The 15,377-nt window shown below is 51.1% G+C and overlaps 1 protein-coding gene across 1 annotated transcript in view; it reads left to right on the forward strand.

The window, feature by feature from the left end:
- The window catches only part of HGD (homogentisate 1,2-dioxygenase), a 44,010-nt gene that overhangs the window by 13,921 nt on the left and 14,712 nt on the right, over window positions 1-15,377 (forward strand). The window contains exons 2-6 of the mRNA XM_015417496.1: window positions 2,787-2,858; window positions 5,064-5,152; window positions 8,196-8,301; window positions 9,887-9,946; window positions 11,580-11,671. Of these exons, the coding sequence (XP_015272982.1) occupies window positions 2,787-2,858; window positions 5,064-5,152; window positions 8,196-8,301; window positions 9,887-9,946; window positions 11,580-11,671 (419 nt within the window). The remainder of the gene's footprint in view (window positions 1-2,786; window positions 2,859-5,063; window positions 5,153-8,195; window positions 8,302-9,886; window positions 9,947-11,579; window positions 11,672-15,377) is intronic.

Raw genomic sequence — 15,377 nt, forward strand, 5'->3', positions numbered from 1 at the left:
ATTTTGAAATCACTGACATCTTAGATTCCAGAATCAAACGTGGTAAATTATGGTATCTCATCCAATGGGTAGACTTCGGACCCCAGCACCAAGAATGGGTGGAAGAAGGGGATATTCGGGCCCCTTACATGCTCAGAGAGTTTCACAAAAAGTTCCCGGGCAAACCGGGAGGTCTCCCGCCGAATCCGGGAGGGGGTGGATAATGTGTATTTTAGAGGGGGCAGTATGTCAGCTAGCTGCCATTGTATCTGATGTTACCTGCTATATGGCCTCCCCCCCCCCCCCCGGGTTTCTGTAGCTTCATTATGCTTCTCTGTATTTTGCGGAACTGGCCAAGGTCATGCAGCTGGTGGTGGGAGTAGGAGCTTCGCTAAGCTTGTTATGGTTCTCTACCCTGTGAACTGAACCTGTGTTGATGGTACTGAACTGTTACGTTCCCATGGAATAGGCGCGCGTTTACGAGTTCTATTCCCGCCAGCGGGAACTGGCCTCATTGGCCCAACATGGTTCAAATCCCTTTATTATGCTATACCTGTGTATTGGTAGGTATTCCTAACAATGTCCTTGTTCCTGTCTGAACCATCGCTTTGAAATAAACCTTGCTTTGAATCAAACGTGGAGTTATTTCGAATGCCTGGGGATCCAACACTATGTCACTGGGCATGTGACCCAGTAGTGAAGTCATCACTTCCGGGGTGTCAGGGATGACACTCTGATATTTGGGGGGAAACTCTATGGTAAATTTGGCTTCTACCATAGACTGTTGCCGAAATACCAGCGTGTTGCCCCTGGTGTCCTGGAAGTGATGAAATCGCTTCCAGGTCACGTGGGTAATGACGCTGGATCTCTCTCTTTTTCTGGGTGAGTTCTCCCCTGCCAGCCAGCTGATTAGCAGTGGGAGGTGGGGCCTGGGAGTGGGGGACCCCTGCCTTCACCAGAGGATCTGGCAACCCTAAGATCCACCAAGCCTGGGGCCAGCATGACCACCAGGCAAGCCTAGGTGATTCGCAAGGGCAAGGATTCCCCCAACCTTTTTGAGCCTGCAGGCACTTTTGGAATTCTGACACAGGGTGTTGGCCGCAGCCACAAAACGACGGCAGCAGCTTACCTTCAGTCACATAGTGAAGACCTTTGTGCTGTGGTGACAGCTGCTGCAGAAGCCAATCAAATCTGCATGGCCAATCAGACACCTTGCCAGGCAAAAGCCCTACCTGGCCCCGCCTACTTTCTAAAAACACAGGAAAGGTGTTGGTGGGCACCAGGTGGTGGTGGTGGAGGAGGAGGAGGAGGAGGAGGAGATTGGATTTATACCCCACCCTTCACTCGGAGTCTCAGAGCGGCTTACAATCTCCTTTCCCTTCCCCTCCCCACAACAGACACCCTGTGAGGCAGGTGGGGGCTGAGAGAGCTCTGACAGAAACTGCCCTTGAGAGAACAGCTCTGACAGAACTATGGCTTGCCCAAGGTTATCCAGCAGCTGCAAGTGGAGCAGTGAGGAATCAAACCCGGTTCTCCCATATTAGAGTCCAGGCACTTAACCACTACACCAAAGGGTGCCAAAAGGGCAAGAGAAGCCTCCTCTGTTAGCTCGAACGGAATCTTGCCCTTCATTGGTTTCTCCAATCTTTATATCTGTTGGCCTTGCACAGCTTCTATGAGGGAACGGGGAGGGCTCTTGAAGACCTCATCTCTTTTTATTTCCGCATTTTTCATTTTGGATGCCTAGTAATTAAATTGTTCATGCCAGACTGATCACTTCTTGGTCTAGTGAATGGGAGGGGGAGTGCAAAACCATAGTTTTCCTGGAGTGCCTGAGGTGCCAAAAAAACCTTAGGCCAGCCAGGACCGAGCTGAAGGCAGCGTGTAAGCCAAGCAGGGTTGCCAGGTCCCTCCTCACAACCAGCAGGGTGGGGGGGTCTGACCAGGAACCAGTGGGAGGCCCAGCCGATGCTGCAGTGATGTGTCTATACCACTTCTGATGTGACCTGGATGTGACATCGTCACACAGTGCCATTGGGGCGATGCTCTGCTATTTGGGCAAAAACTCTATGGTAAATTTGGCTTCTACCATAGAGTTTTTGCCCAAATACCAGAGCACTGCCCTGATGGCACTGTGTGATGATGTCACGTCCAGGTCACATTGGAAGTGATGTAGACACACTGCTGCAACGTCAACTGGGCCTTGCTCTTTTTCTGGGTAAGTCCCCCCCCCACCCACAAGCTGATCAACAGGACGATAGGGCCTGATGGCAGGGGACCCCCACCTCTACCGGGGAGGTGGGTCTGGAAACCCTAAAGTCAAGCCTGGCAGTTTTCCTTGTTGATATGTTACTTCATCATCATATGGCATTGAGTGTAGTACAGTCAGGGGATCCTAAGATTGTCTGGCATCCTGAAGTTCTAGCTCTTTTAGCAATATGCACCACTGGGTGGCAAGCTAGACTTATTTTGGGCGCTGAGAGAGCTCTGAAAGAGCTGTGACTGACTCAAGGTCACCCAGCTGGCTTCATGCGGAGGAGTGCAGAACTGAACCCGGTTCTCCAGATTAGAGTTTGTCGCTCTTAGAGTCTGGGTTCCTGAAACACACACACATTTTTTTCTCTGCCTGCAAGGGACCAAGGGAGCAGGCATTGCTAAGCGCCTGGCAGGCCACAGTTCTTGGCTGGTGGGTCACCAGCTATACAGGTTGGCTTTATGGGAAAGAGCATGGCACACAGTTCATGGGGAGTCTGGTGTTCGCAGAAAGCATCACCTCCCGTGTTTCCCCTTGTCCTTTTGTTTTGCAGTACATGTCAGGATTCGGGAATGAGCACAGCTCTGAAGATCCCCGCTGCCCTGGAGCCTTACCACAAGGACAGGTATCTGTGCCTCTGGGGATACGGCTGGCTGCGGCACTGTTGGGGACACAGACCGCCCTGTTAGGCCTCCTGAATGGTCCTGGCCGGGAGGATTCGGTCCGGCATGACTCAGAGGCCCAGTCCGGACATTTCCTTTGCAAACATGCCCTTTGCAGCCTGCAAGGCACAAGAAGCTCAGGGACAGGGTTGCCAGCTCCAGGCTGGGAAATACCTGGAGATTTGGGGGGGGTGGAGCCTGAGGAGGGTGGGGTTTAAGAAGGGGAGGGGCTTCAATGGGATATAATGCCATAGAATCCACCCTCCAAGGCAGCCGCTTTCTCCAGGGGGACTGATCTCTGTCACCTGGAGAGCTGTTGTAATAGTGGGAGACCGCCAGCCACCACCTGGAAGTTGGCAACCCTACTCAGTACAAAGAAGTACCGGGGACATTTGGCTAGGGGCCTAGGGTTGCCAACTGTGGGCTGGGACTGAGGAGGGTGGGCCTTGGAGCACAGGAAGGGCAGGTCTCCCGCCATTACAACTGTTTTCCAGGCGACAGAGATTAAGTTCCCCTGGAGAAAATGGCTGCTTTGGAGGGTGGACTCTGTGGCATAACACCCCATTGAAGTCCCTCCCCAAATCCCGCCCTCCTCACTTTGGCTCCACCCTCAAAACCGCCAAGTATTTCCCAACCCAGGGCCGGCCTCTACAGCAGGGGTGTAATGCCATAGAGTTCACTCTCCAAACAGGCCCGTAGCTGCAGTGGGGCATCTCGGGGCTAGGCCCCCTGAGTTACTGGCAGGGCCCCACGACTTCCCATCCAGCCCAGGGCCCCCAAGCGGTGGCGGGTGCGGGGAAGGAACTGAGTATTCCTTTAATCTGATTAGCCAGTGCCCCCCAAGAAATGTAAATCCCCCCCGACTTTAAAAATCCTGGCTACGGGCCTGTCTCCAAAGCATCCATTTTCTTCAGGGGGACTGATCTGTGTAGCCTGGGAGATGGCCCCACCTGGAGAGTGCTAACCCTAGGTCCGAAATCCTGGGCCCTAGCGGCTTAGGGCCTTGTAGAGATTGACACCAACTGGTGATTGGTAGGATATTCCAGAATTACAGCCAATCTCCAGACAGCAGAGATCCGTTCCCCTGGAGGAAAAAGCAGTTCTTTTGTTTGTGGCTCCAATGGAAGATGTTGGTTCTAACATTCAAATCCTTTAATGGCCCAAGGACAAATACCGGGAATATCAGTTCTTCACACAGGAACTTGGCCACCCTCAGCAGGGCCTTCTTGTCATCTGCTCCTGCCACGTGGTGCTGATTGCCAATGCTTGATCCTGGGCATTTCAGCTGCAGCTCCAGCACTAAGGAAAAGTTTACTAGAGGCTCTGCTTTTAGCCCACAATCTCTTGGCATTAGGAGCTGCAAAGCTGGATTGTTTTGGTGAGCCTTCCAAGAAGTTCACACAGCTGGTTGTATAGCGTTCTTGAGCAGGTTTTTTCTGCCTAACCAGACTGATAGTCTATTGATTGTTGATATGTTACTTTTTTTCTGTATGGTTTTCATCCATTTTATTCTGTGGATGTTGTGATTTGGGTATTTTGTAATCCACGTTAGGTTCCCTCAGGAAGAGCAGGAGGTGAGAAGATTCTAGAAATAACGTGCATTCCAAACTGGACTCAAAGCTAGAGTTACTAGATGTCCTCTTTTTAGAGGACATATCCTCTTTTGTCTGTCCTCTTTTGGGCTCTTTTTTAAAAACTGGTGAAAATGTCCTCTTTTGGGGTTGGAAGGTTAGTAATGCAGCAGTGATCACTTTTTTAGGAGGGTTTAAATAGGAGGGTTACTTAAAATGAGATTCGTCACAGTGATCACTTCTTTAAAGTAGTCGGGAAGTATGTCCTCTTTCTTCCTTTTCAAAATATGGTAACCCTACTCAAAGAGCATCCGGAAGACTGAGTCGCTGTGACCCAGGACGATCCTCCTGGGTCCCTTATGCCTCCCTGAGAAATTGTACAGTCTCCCAGAGAAATTGTACACTCTGAGCAGTAATTTGTCTTTGTTATTGTGTCAAAAGGAGGAAATTTATAACAAACTTGGTATGTTATATTTGAATACTGTGTCGTGACACCAGTTTTTTGTCTCATCCTTTTATGTTTGAAAACCAATAAATATATTATAATTTTTAAAAAAGGTTTTGATTCGTGTAACCTGTGATCTGTTTTTGCTTTAGAATAGTCCCCAGGTGTGCCCGTATGGTTTGTACGCCGAGCAACTCTCGGGCTCGGCATTTACCTGCCCACGGTCCTCCAACAAGAGAAGGTATTGTAATGCCTGGGTCTGTGGAAAAGAGTCACACGCTGAGGGAGGGCAGGAAGGGAGGCTGTGGTAAAACTATGTGGCAAAGGGGCCTGAGGTTAAAAAGGTGGGCAATTTCTTCTGAAGAGAGAGGTAGTTTGTCCCTCATGACCAGGGGTCATTTTGTAGAAAAAGAGGTGGAGGAACTCATTAGCATAACTCATTAGCATAACTTATTTGCATATGCCACACACCCTGACATCACCAGAAGTGTGTCAGAAGGCAACACCTACTGCTCAGGCTCCACTGGACTGTTTTGGATTGCTAGCTATGGGGGGGGGGGGGGAACGAATCGATTTAGTGCAGATCTGTCCTTGCAGAGGAGGGCTTGTACCTGAATAAAACTTGGTCGTAAAGGTACCACTGGACTGTTTTGGGCCAGGGGGCTCTGCAACTTACCTGGCTGCTTCTTGCTCTGACTGAGGGCTGCTGGGAGCAGGGGGTGGGGCTTGTTGCATGTGCCCACCCCCTGGGCTCTTTACTGCCGGAGCTCTGCTCCTGTGCGCTCCTGCAGGAAATGACCCCTGCTCATGACTAGAGTTGCCGATTTCCAGGTGGGGCCTCCAGATCTCCCAGAATTACAACATCTCCAGGCAGAGATCAGTACCTCGGCAGAAAATGGCTGCTTTAGAGTTTGGACTCTTTGGCCCTGTAGCCCGCTGAGGTCCCTCCTCTCCCCAAACCCCACCCTCCCCCAAATCACCAGGAATTTCCCAACGCACCATCGCCAACCCTACTTCAGTCTGCATTCTGATTTTCGTCACTTGTGTCTTCCTATTGCTTCAGGGGGTTCCCCCCCCAAATGTATTTTGCTCTCTCTAGTAGTCCCAGAGGGAGCAAAACACATGTAGAAAGGGGGGGGGGACCAAAAGCAATAGGGACAGACGAGAGACAAAAATGACAATGCGGAAGAGCCCTCAAGTCTGCAGGAAAGCAACAGTGAAATGCTCTTAGCCATTCTATTCAGGGCTCCCCGCATGAGGTAAACCCTGTTTTCAATTTCCTGCTTCCCAAAGAGGCGTTTGGATTTCTCGTCTCCTTCCGCGTCAGTGCCAAGGTGTCCTGGCAAACAGTACAGAGTTCTTTCAGTTTGCGCAGAAAATCACAGCCTGGGTGGGAAATGTCACCAGCTCCTGAGAGGAGGGAGTGTCTCATCTTCCCCCAGCCCCGGTCCGCATGGGCCAGTAAACCTTCCTGATTTATCCAGGTCCTGCTGGCTAAAATTCATCTCCTGCCTTGGCACGGTTCTTCTGCCTCCCAGTAGGGACCGGAGGCTGCAGAGAGCAACATTCGGTGGGAAGCAGCCGATCACCCCGAGGAAGCGGCTCAGCCTCATTAATATGGGTGATCCGGCATTTTCTGCCACAGAGCCGGCATTCGTGTTGGTTCAAGATTGGCCGAGGGCTGAACGCAAATTCGTATATGAGAGGTTTTTCCTCAGGGCAGAATAAAGAGCTTCAGGTAGGGATGGAGTGAGGTGGAAAAGAGGCAGAGGGACTTAAGAAGAAGAGATTGGATTTATACCCCATGTTTCACTACCCGAAGGAGTCTCAGAGCGGCTTACAAAATCCTTCCCTTTCCCTCCCTACAACAGACACCCTGTGAGGTAGGTGGGGCTGAGAGAGCTCTCTTGAGAACTGCCCTTGAGATAACAGCTCTGAGAGAACTGTGACTGACCCAAGGTCATGCCAGCAGCTGCATGTGGAGGAGTGGGGAATCAAAAGGTCCTGCTGGCTAAAATTCATCTCCTGTCTTGGCACGGTTCTTCTGCTTCCCAGTAGGGACTGGAGGCTGCAGCTATATATCTGCAGGCAGCACAGATTAAACAGGAAGCAGCAGAGAGCAACATTAGGTGGGAAGCAGCCGATCACCCCGAGGAAGCGGCTCAGCCTCATTAATATGGGTGATCCGGCATTTTCTGCCACAGAGCCGGCATTCATGTTGGTTCACAAACTGGCTCTCCAGGGTTGCCACCTTCAAGATGGGACCTGGAGATCTCCCAAACTTATAACTGACTGCCAGACCGCACAGATCAGTTCTGGAGAAACTGCCACTTTTGAGTGTGGAGACCTCCAGACCGCACAGATCTGGTTACCATAGAGTTTTTTCCCCCAACGCTAGAGCGTCGCTATGCGACGCCACTAGCATGATGACATCACTACTGGTGGCACCATCACGCTGTGTGTGCTTTGTGCACACAGCAGAAAAATCCTGACCGGGAGCTGGGAGACCTCCCACCGCGGGTAAGAAGAGACACCTGGCAACCCTAGGTGGTTTGCCACTGCCTGCCTCTGCACAGTGACCCTGGACTTCCTTAATGGACTCCCATCCAAGTACTAACCCAGGCCGACCCTGCTTAGCTTCCAGAATCTGATGAGATCAGGCCAGCTGGTGCCATCCAGGTCAGGGCTGTACTGTTTATTGGGACCAATAAAATGTTCACAAAATAGCAGGCAAGCTTTTGAGTTCACCAGAATTCTCCATTGGGCTGGATATTACAAAATTCATCAGGCCTAGCCCCACCTGGAGGTTGGCAGTCCTGTTTCCTGGGTCTCAGTTGGAGATCTTTCACGTCACCGACTCCCTGGTCCTTTTGGCTGGAGATGCTGGGGACTGAACCTGGAATCTTCTGCATGCTGAGCAGATGTTCTGCCACTGAGCCCCACCCCCTCTTCAGGTGTTGCACAGAACACTCTACAAGAGTCCATCAGTGGCTATTAGCCACAAGGAATAGATAGGAACTCTCAGGGCAAGTGATGCTCTGTATTCTTGATGCTTGGGGGGGGGCAACAGTGGGAGGGCTCCTACTGTCCTGGCCCCACTGCTGGACCTCCTGATGGCACCTGGTATTTTCGGCCACTGTGTGACACAGAGTGTTGGACTGGATGGGTCACTGGCCTGATCCAACACTGGCTTCTCTTATGTTCTTATGAGTGTGCTTGTAATTTGGAGCCCATCCCGGATGCAAGATCTCCCTCTCAACCGCTGCCTCTCTTTGCCTCTACAGTTGGCTGTACAGGATCCTGCCCTCTGTCTGCCACAAGCCCTTTCAGCCTCTGGGTCAGGGCTACCTGACACATAACTGGGATGAGACAGAGCCAGAACCCAACCAGGTAAGCAGATCTGATGAGTAAGACACAGCAAGGGATGCAGAAAGCTGAAGTGAAACGCCAGGGCTGCACTTGTGGGGAGGTCCGTGCTTTGCAAAGTAAGAAGAGACCTGTTCCTTCTGGAGAAGAATGGAAAATCTGTTGGAGTGAGTGACTCAGCATGCCTGGACACTGGGGGGCGCTACATCCCTCTAAGTGGGTACAGGTGTTGTCTCCTTGAATGGGATGCCTCTCTTTGTCTCAATCTGGGAGTTGCCCTCTGACCCCCTCCTCTCTTGCTCGCTTTGTCCTCTCCCTCTCTGCACATGGCCTTCCATGGAGACACATGTCTCTGCAGATCTCTCCTGCAGATGCAACGGCCTTCTACTCTGACACACATGATGCCAGACGAGCTGGCCATTTGTGATAGGGAAAGTGCTCTTTAGATTAGGCTTCTTTCTCTCCTTTCGACTGCAACCTGAATATGAACGGGATCCACTTGAATAAGTGTAAGTTTACCTTGTTTGCAATATACTTCGTGGGAGATTTATTTTCTGCACTATGGCTGCAATCAGGGTATAAGTTTTCATGAGCCAAAGCTCACTTCATCAGATATGAGTAAGAATAAAGCTCCATCAGCCCATATACTAGGGCTGCCAGGGCTTCTACCAGCAGCTCTCATTGTCTGCCAAGGAACAAACCTGTTCCCATTGTGTGCATTGTGACATCACTTCTAGGGAAAACCTCAGTTAGCTCTAGGAATTGTTGGAAACTCTGTGGTATTACAATAGATTTTCCAGCAGTTCCTAGAGCTACCTGAGGTCACTTCTGGGTTTTCCCTGGAAGTGATGTCACGGTGTACACGGTGCACGGCGCCATGCCTCTGAAGCTTCCGGATCGGGCCCCGGGGGGAACCCCACCCCCACGTGCACATCACCAGGAAGTGACGTGACGACGCCAGGCATGCTGGGGGCGGGGCCATGACCATCCAAGGGAAAACTCTATGGTCACGCCAAACCGCTGCGGCGATTTTTTCACTTGGCAACCCTACTACCTGAGGTCACTTCTGAGTTTTCCCTGGAAGTGATGTCACGGTGTACACGGTGCACAGCGCCATGCCAACCCGTGTCCCTGACCCTGAAGCTTCCAACCTGGCAACCCCACCTTAGATCGAGGTCAGAAGGTGGGAGGGTTGTTACCCAGAAGGACCAGTTGGAGTCAGGTTGCAGATGTACAACACAAAATGTAATCTGCTTGTTTGGAGCCAGGAGCCAGGCATAGAGGTGGGTAATGCAGAAAATTAGCATCTGTAATGAGATAAGAATCCTAACTATATTTTACCCACTGACACGGATAGAGAATTATGATCAAACCAGCCTTGGAGGGATAGATATCTTCTGTATATCTTTTGTTTCCTTCTATCCTACAAATACTTTCTGTCTGTTCTTTTATTTCTGTACATCCTGCCTGGTCCTATCACCGCACCTCATAGGTCATTCTCAGACAGAGGCTGTGAAGGAATTATTCTAGATATGAATGGGGGGTACACAATGGAAAAGGCCTGACTCTTTTGTGGTAGCGTAACTGATTTTTATCTGTTTAATTCCAGCTGAGATGGAAACCTTTCGAGATCCTGGCAGCCTCACAGAGAAAGCTGGACTTCGTGACAGTAAGTTAACCAACAGAAACACACCCAAGAGTTCTGCTGGGGGTCCTTTTGATGAAAGAAACCACACAGTGGTGTTTTACAGTTTGTAGGAAAAAATGAGGCAAGATGACTGGCCCCAAGCTACATGCCAGATTCAAGAGCATAACATTACAGCAATCGCTCGTCTGCGGGCACGGAGGTATATGCCAAATATGGCAATATTAACGATATTACCATGTCTTCATAGGGTTGCTGTAAGTTGGAAACAATTGGACAGGACTTCACACACATGTGTGAAATTGACTCATACATACACAACACACACATACCTCGGACTGAGGTCCCCAATTCTAGTCTCCTTCTGAAGGATAAAGGGGGGGGGGGAATAACCCGAGACTCCAGTCTGCCTTCCAAATGAGGTGATGGCAGATGGCTGTAGATGGCTGCAGTTTGAGGGCAAAACTCTATGGTAAATTTGGCCTAAAACCACAGAGTTTTGCCCTTAAACCAGAGTGTTGTTGTGTGACGCTGCCGACATGATGACGTCACTTCCTGGTGATGTCATCGTGTCAGCGACATCCCAGAATGCCCCCCAAATCCTCCCGCCAGAATGGCAAGGGGACCTGACAACCCTAACTACAGCACGAGGATCTTCACTGTGCAACTGAAGGTAAGTGGCAGCAGTCATTTTGTGCCTGGCTCCACCTCCCGAGGCAGCCATTTTGTGTCTGTGCCCACCATCCTGTGTCAGAATGCCAAAGGTGCTTGCAGGCTCAAAGAGGTTGGGGATCCCTACTGTAGAGAGAAGCCACACAAGGGAAACTTTTATCATGCCACCTATCCCCGTGCTGCCAACATGATTGGGTGACTGCTGGCAAGTGGTAAACCTGTTCTCCTTGTATGGCCAGATATGGATCTGCCCCACCCGCAAATGATCACATACGAAGCATGGAGGTTATAAACTTCTGTAGCTCTCTGTCAATGGATTGGCCAATTTTTTCTGCCGGCGTGAGAGAGTAAGGACGGTCATGCAAAAGAGTATGCCAAGACCCGCACAACAAGAAGCTGCAGAACAGACGCTACAGCAAAGAAGGGAACCGGATGAGAATGAGCGGTGGGGGGGGGAGAGGTAGGGTCCTACCCCATGATGTTAGCCAAGAAAAAAAAAATATTTAGAGGAACAATATGAACTGGCCATTATCCCAACCTCACAAAGCAGTCCTGATGTCCTTTTAGACATTCAGTTTGATACTTCTGTGTTCCATTTTAATGCATGCCAGACACACTTAACATTGTGACCAATGCTCCCTCTAAGCTGTGGAGTCTAGTGAGCAAAAATTCTACTTTGTGAGCTGCTAGCATTAAAGTTGTGAGCGAGCGATTTGGCTCCTGTGGAAATTAGTTTGCTCTCTGGAGCCCTACTTCCTGAGCTAAGACAGAGGCTAAAAAACTGTGCTAGCTCACACTTAACTCAGCTTAGAGAGAACACTGACCCTGGTCCACCAGACTTGGGGAACTTCCAAAGTTCGGGAGCTGTTCTAATGGAAAATGACAACAAAGCAATTCTCTTTGGCTGATCTATGGGATCTCAGGCAGGGCTATTCCAGTGGCGGCACTGGCTGTTTGTTCTAACTTGGGACATTTCTTTCCACAGGGGCTGTACACTTTGTGTGGGGCTGGTGAGCCAAGGTCTAGGAACGGGCTGGCAGTCCACGTCTTCACCTGCAACACGTCCATGGTCAACAGGTCTGTGAGTCATATGTGTGTGAGCAAGGTTTCACGCCCCTTTCAAAGCTCTGTTTGAAATGCCGGAGGGTTAATCTGTGATTTATGCTGTGTCTCATCAAAGACAGGAGAGACCTCGATCGCCCACTGAGATCTGACAGATATCAAGCCACCTTCCCTTCCCTCTTCCCCCCTCTGCTCTCTCTCTTCCATACACAGCCCTGGGGCTTCCCGAATGCCACTGGGGTCATTTTGAGGATTAGGGTTGTCTGGAGATCTCCTAGCTCTACAACTGGTCTCCAAACTTGTAATGTATCCAGTCCAGACAAGTCCAGAGACAAACGCAAAGCTTCGCTCCAAGAGACAATGGACTATGTGGATCCTAGCCCAGGGGGCTAGGTTCCCGGCCAAGAGCCTATGGGACTCTTGGCCACTGTAAATAACCTATAGGGAAGTAGGGGTGTGTTTTGGGGGGTGGTTTCTTGGGGGATATAAGCCGGTCTGCGAGCCGGCCAAAGTCGTCTTGTTCCGGATAGAATAAAGTACGCTTTGCTGAAATCACTCTCCGTTTGTGTACTTTTCAAAACTACAGTGATCAGTTCCCCTGGGGAAAATGGCTGCTTTGGAGGGTGGACTCTATGGCATTACACCCCACTGAGGTCCCTCCCCTCCCCAAACCCCACCCTCCCCAGACTTTACCCCCAAAGCTCCGGGAATAATCCAACTTGGAGCTGGTAACCCTGTTGAGAATATGTATACCTACTTAGCATTTGCAGAGAGCTTTCAGTGTTCGAAGTACTTCATGTGCATTATGTTGTAATCCTGATAACAACCCTGTTGTATGGTATTATCATCCCTATACTGGGGATAAGGTGGCTGAAGCTTCCGTTAAAGCCACTAACCAAATGTGCGACCAGTGTGGGATTTGAACCAGGGGTTTCTCAGATCACTGCTCATCGGATTAGCCGGGAGGGTTTTACGTCAGCTTGACAGTATAAAGCCCTGGTTTCCCTCTGATTTTCGCTTGGATACCAGCCACTAGGGAAAGTGTACAGCCCCATAGCCAGACATTTTGGGTTGGTGGGGCATGGGGAAATATTGTGGGGCAGTGGGGGAGGGAGAGGGGCAGCGAATTCCCTGCTTGGAGTTCAGGCGAGGGCAGCCCCCGCTTGAGAAACACCATTTAAAGGGAAGCCTTTAAATGATGCACATCACTGCTCTTCTGCATGCAGCCGGCAGCCACCCACCACCCCTCTCCCTCACCTCCTGCAAGATTTAAATGGCCCGCTGATCAGCTGGAGGGCCCTTTAAATCTTGGAGGAGGGGAGGGAAAGGGGCGGCTGCAATATTTAAAAGGACCTCCAGCTGATTGGCAGGCCACATGCTCCTGCCGATCAGCTGGAGGGCCCTTTTAATGTCACAGGAGGGGAGAAGGGGTGAGAGGGGCAGCAGCTGTTGTGGAGCATGCCTCATATTTGAGGAGGCAGAGCCCCAAAAGGCCCCACTGTAGCTATGGGCCTGAAAGTACGTGTGATACAGCGTGGGGCAGGAGCATATTGATTATGTTTTATGTATTATTGGAATAGTACTACTATTGGAAATAACTGTGTTTTATGCACCACTAAAATTTTTATTCTGTTCTGTAAGCCGCCCTGAGCCGGCCTAGGCCTGGAGGGTGGGATAACAAATTAAATCAATCAAATCAGAGATTTCTGGTCCCAGCTCCTGTTCCTCGCTCTTTCTTCTCCCAAACCCTGACTGTGAATACTCTGTACAGGGCAAGGAAAAAGAAACCTCAAGAGAAGATTAAGAAGCTGCTAGAGAGACAGGATAGGCGGAGCCGGTCCCCTAAGTCCTCCTTGAGAGCCAGTTTGGCATAGTGGTTAGGAGCACAGACTCTAAACTGGGAGAACCGGGTTTGATTCCCCACTCCTCCACATGCAGCTGCTGGTGTGACCTTGGGTCAATCACAAGTTCTCTCAGAGCTGTTCTCTCAAGGGCAGTCCTCTCAGGGCTCTCCCAGCCCCACCTACCTCACAGGATGTCTGTTGTGGGGAGGGGAAGGGAAAGGGATTGTAAGCCACTCTGAGACTCCTTCGGGTAGTGAAGGGCGGGGTATGAATCCAATCTCTTCTTCTTCCTTGTCCTTGCCAACCATACCCAATGCCCTGTTGCCCTGCCCCATTGGTGGTGAAAAGTGCCGTCAAGTCACAGCTGACTTCTGGCAACCCCTCATGGGGTTTTCAAGGCAAGAGACGCTCAGAGGTAGTTTGCCATGGCCTGCCTTGGCGGCCTCCCATCCCAACACAAACCAGGGCCGACCCTGCTTAGCTTCTGAGATCTGACGAGAGCAGGCTAGCCCGGGCCATCGAGGCCAGGGCCAAGCCCTTTTCCCAAAGTGCAAAGGGAAGATAAATGTGTGCTGGCTTTAGAGTGTACTGGAAGAGAGAGCATCTGCCCCAGCACTCACTGCGTGGAGAGAAGTCCTGGGGTTTGAGTGGCCTTTCCTTCCGATTGTGTGCTCAGCAGACTCCTGTGAGTCTAAACCCACAACACGGAAACTCCTCCCTCTCTTTTCAAGGACAGGGATTTGCACACCTGTGGCATGCTGAAATAGGGTTGCCAGTAGAGAGACAGGATAGGCGGAGCCAGTCCCCTAAGTCCTCCTTGAGAGCCAGTTTGGCATAGTGGTTAGGAGCACAGACTCTAAACTGGGAGAACCGGGTTTGATTCCCCACTCCTCCACATGCAGCTGCTGGTGTGACCTTGGGTCAGTCACAAGTTGTCTCAGAGCTGTTCTCCCAAGGGCAGTCCTCGAAAGAGCTCTCTCAGCCCCACCTACCTCACAGGGTGCCTGTTGTGGAGAGGGGAAGGGAAGGAGATTGTAAGCTGCTCTGAGACTCCTTCAGGTAGTGAAGCGCGGGGTATGAATCCAATCTCTTCTTCCTTGTCCTTGCCGACCATACCCAACGCCCTGTGGCCTCCCCCACTGGTGGCGAAAAGTGCTGTCAAGTCACAACTGACTTCTGGCGACCCCTCGTGGGGTTTTCAAGGCAAGAGACGCTCAGAAGTAGTTTGCCATGGCCTGCCTCTGCGTAGCAGCCCTGGGTTTCCTCGGCGGCCTCCCATCCCAACACAAACCGGGGCCAACCCTGCTTAGCTTCTGAGATCTGACGAGAGCAGACTAGCCCGGGCCATCGAGGCCAAAGTGCAAAGGGAAGATAAATGTGTGCTGGCTTTAGAGTGCACAAGGAGAGAGCATCTGCCCCAGCACTCACTGCTTGGAGAGAAGTCTTGGGGTTTGAGTGGCCTTTCCTTCCGATTGTGTGCTCAGCAGACTCCTGTGAGCCTAAACCCACAACATGGAAACTCCTCCCCCTCTTTTCAAGGACAGGGATTTGCACACCTGTGGCATGCTGAAATAGGGTTGCCAGGTCTGGGTTGGAAAATAGCTGGAGGCTTTGGGGGTGGATCCGGGAGAAGGAGGGGTTTGGGGAGGGGAGGGGCCTCAGCACGGTACAATGCAGGGATTAGGGTTAGGGTTAGAAAAAGAGGTGCAGGAGCTCATTAGCATAACTTATTTGCATATGCCACACCCCCTGACATCACCAGAAGTGTGTCAAAAGGCAACACCCACCGCTCAGGCTCCACTGGACTGTTTTGGATTGCTAGCTATTGGGGGGGGGGACGTGCAGATCTGTCCTCGCAGAGGAGGGAGAGCTTGTAC

This window comes from Gekko japonicus, unplaced genomic scaffold (assembly GCF_001447785.1).
Source record: "Gekko japonicus isolate JY-2015 unplaced genomic scaffold, Gekko_japonicus_V1.1 scaffold3844, whole genome shotgun sequence".
Classification (NCBI taxonomy): Eukaryota; Metazoa; Chordata; class Lepidosauria; order Squamata; family Gekkonidae; genus Gekko; species Gekko japonicus.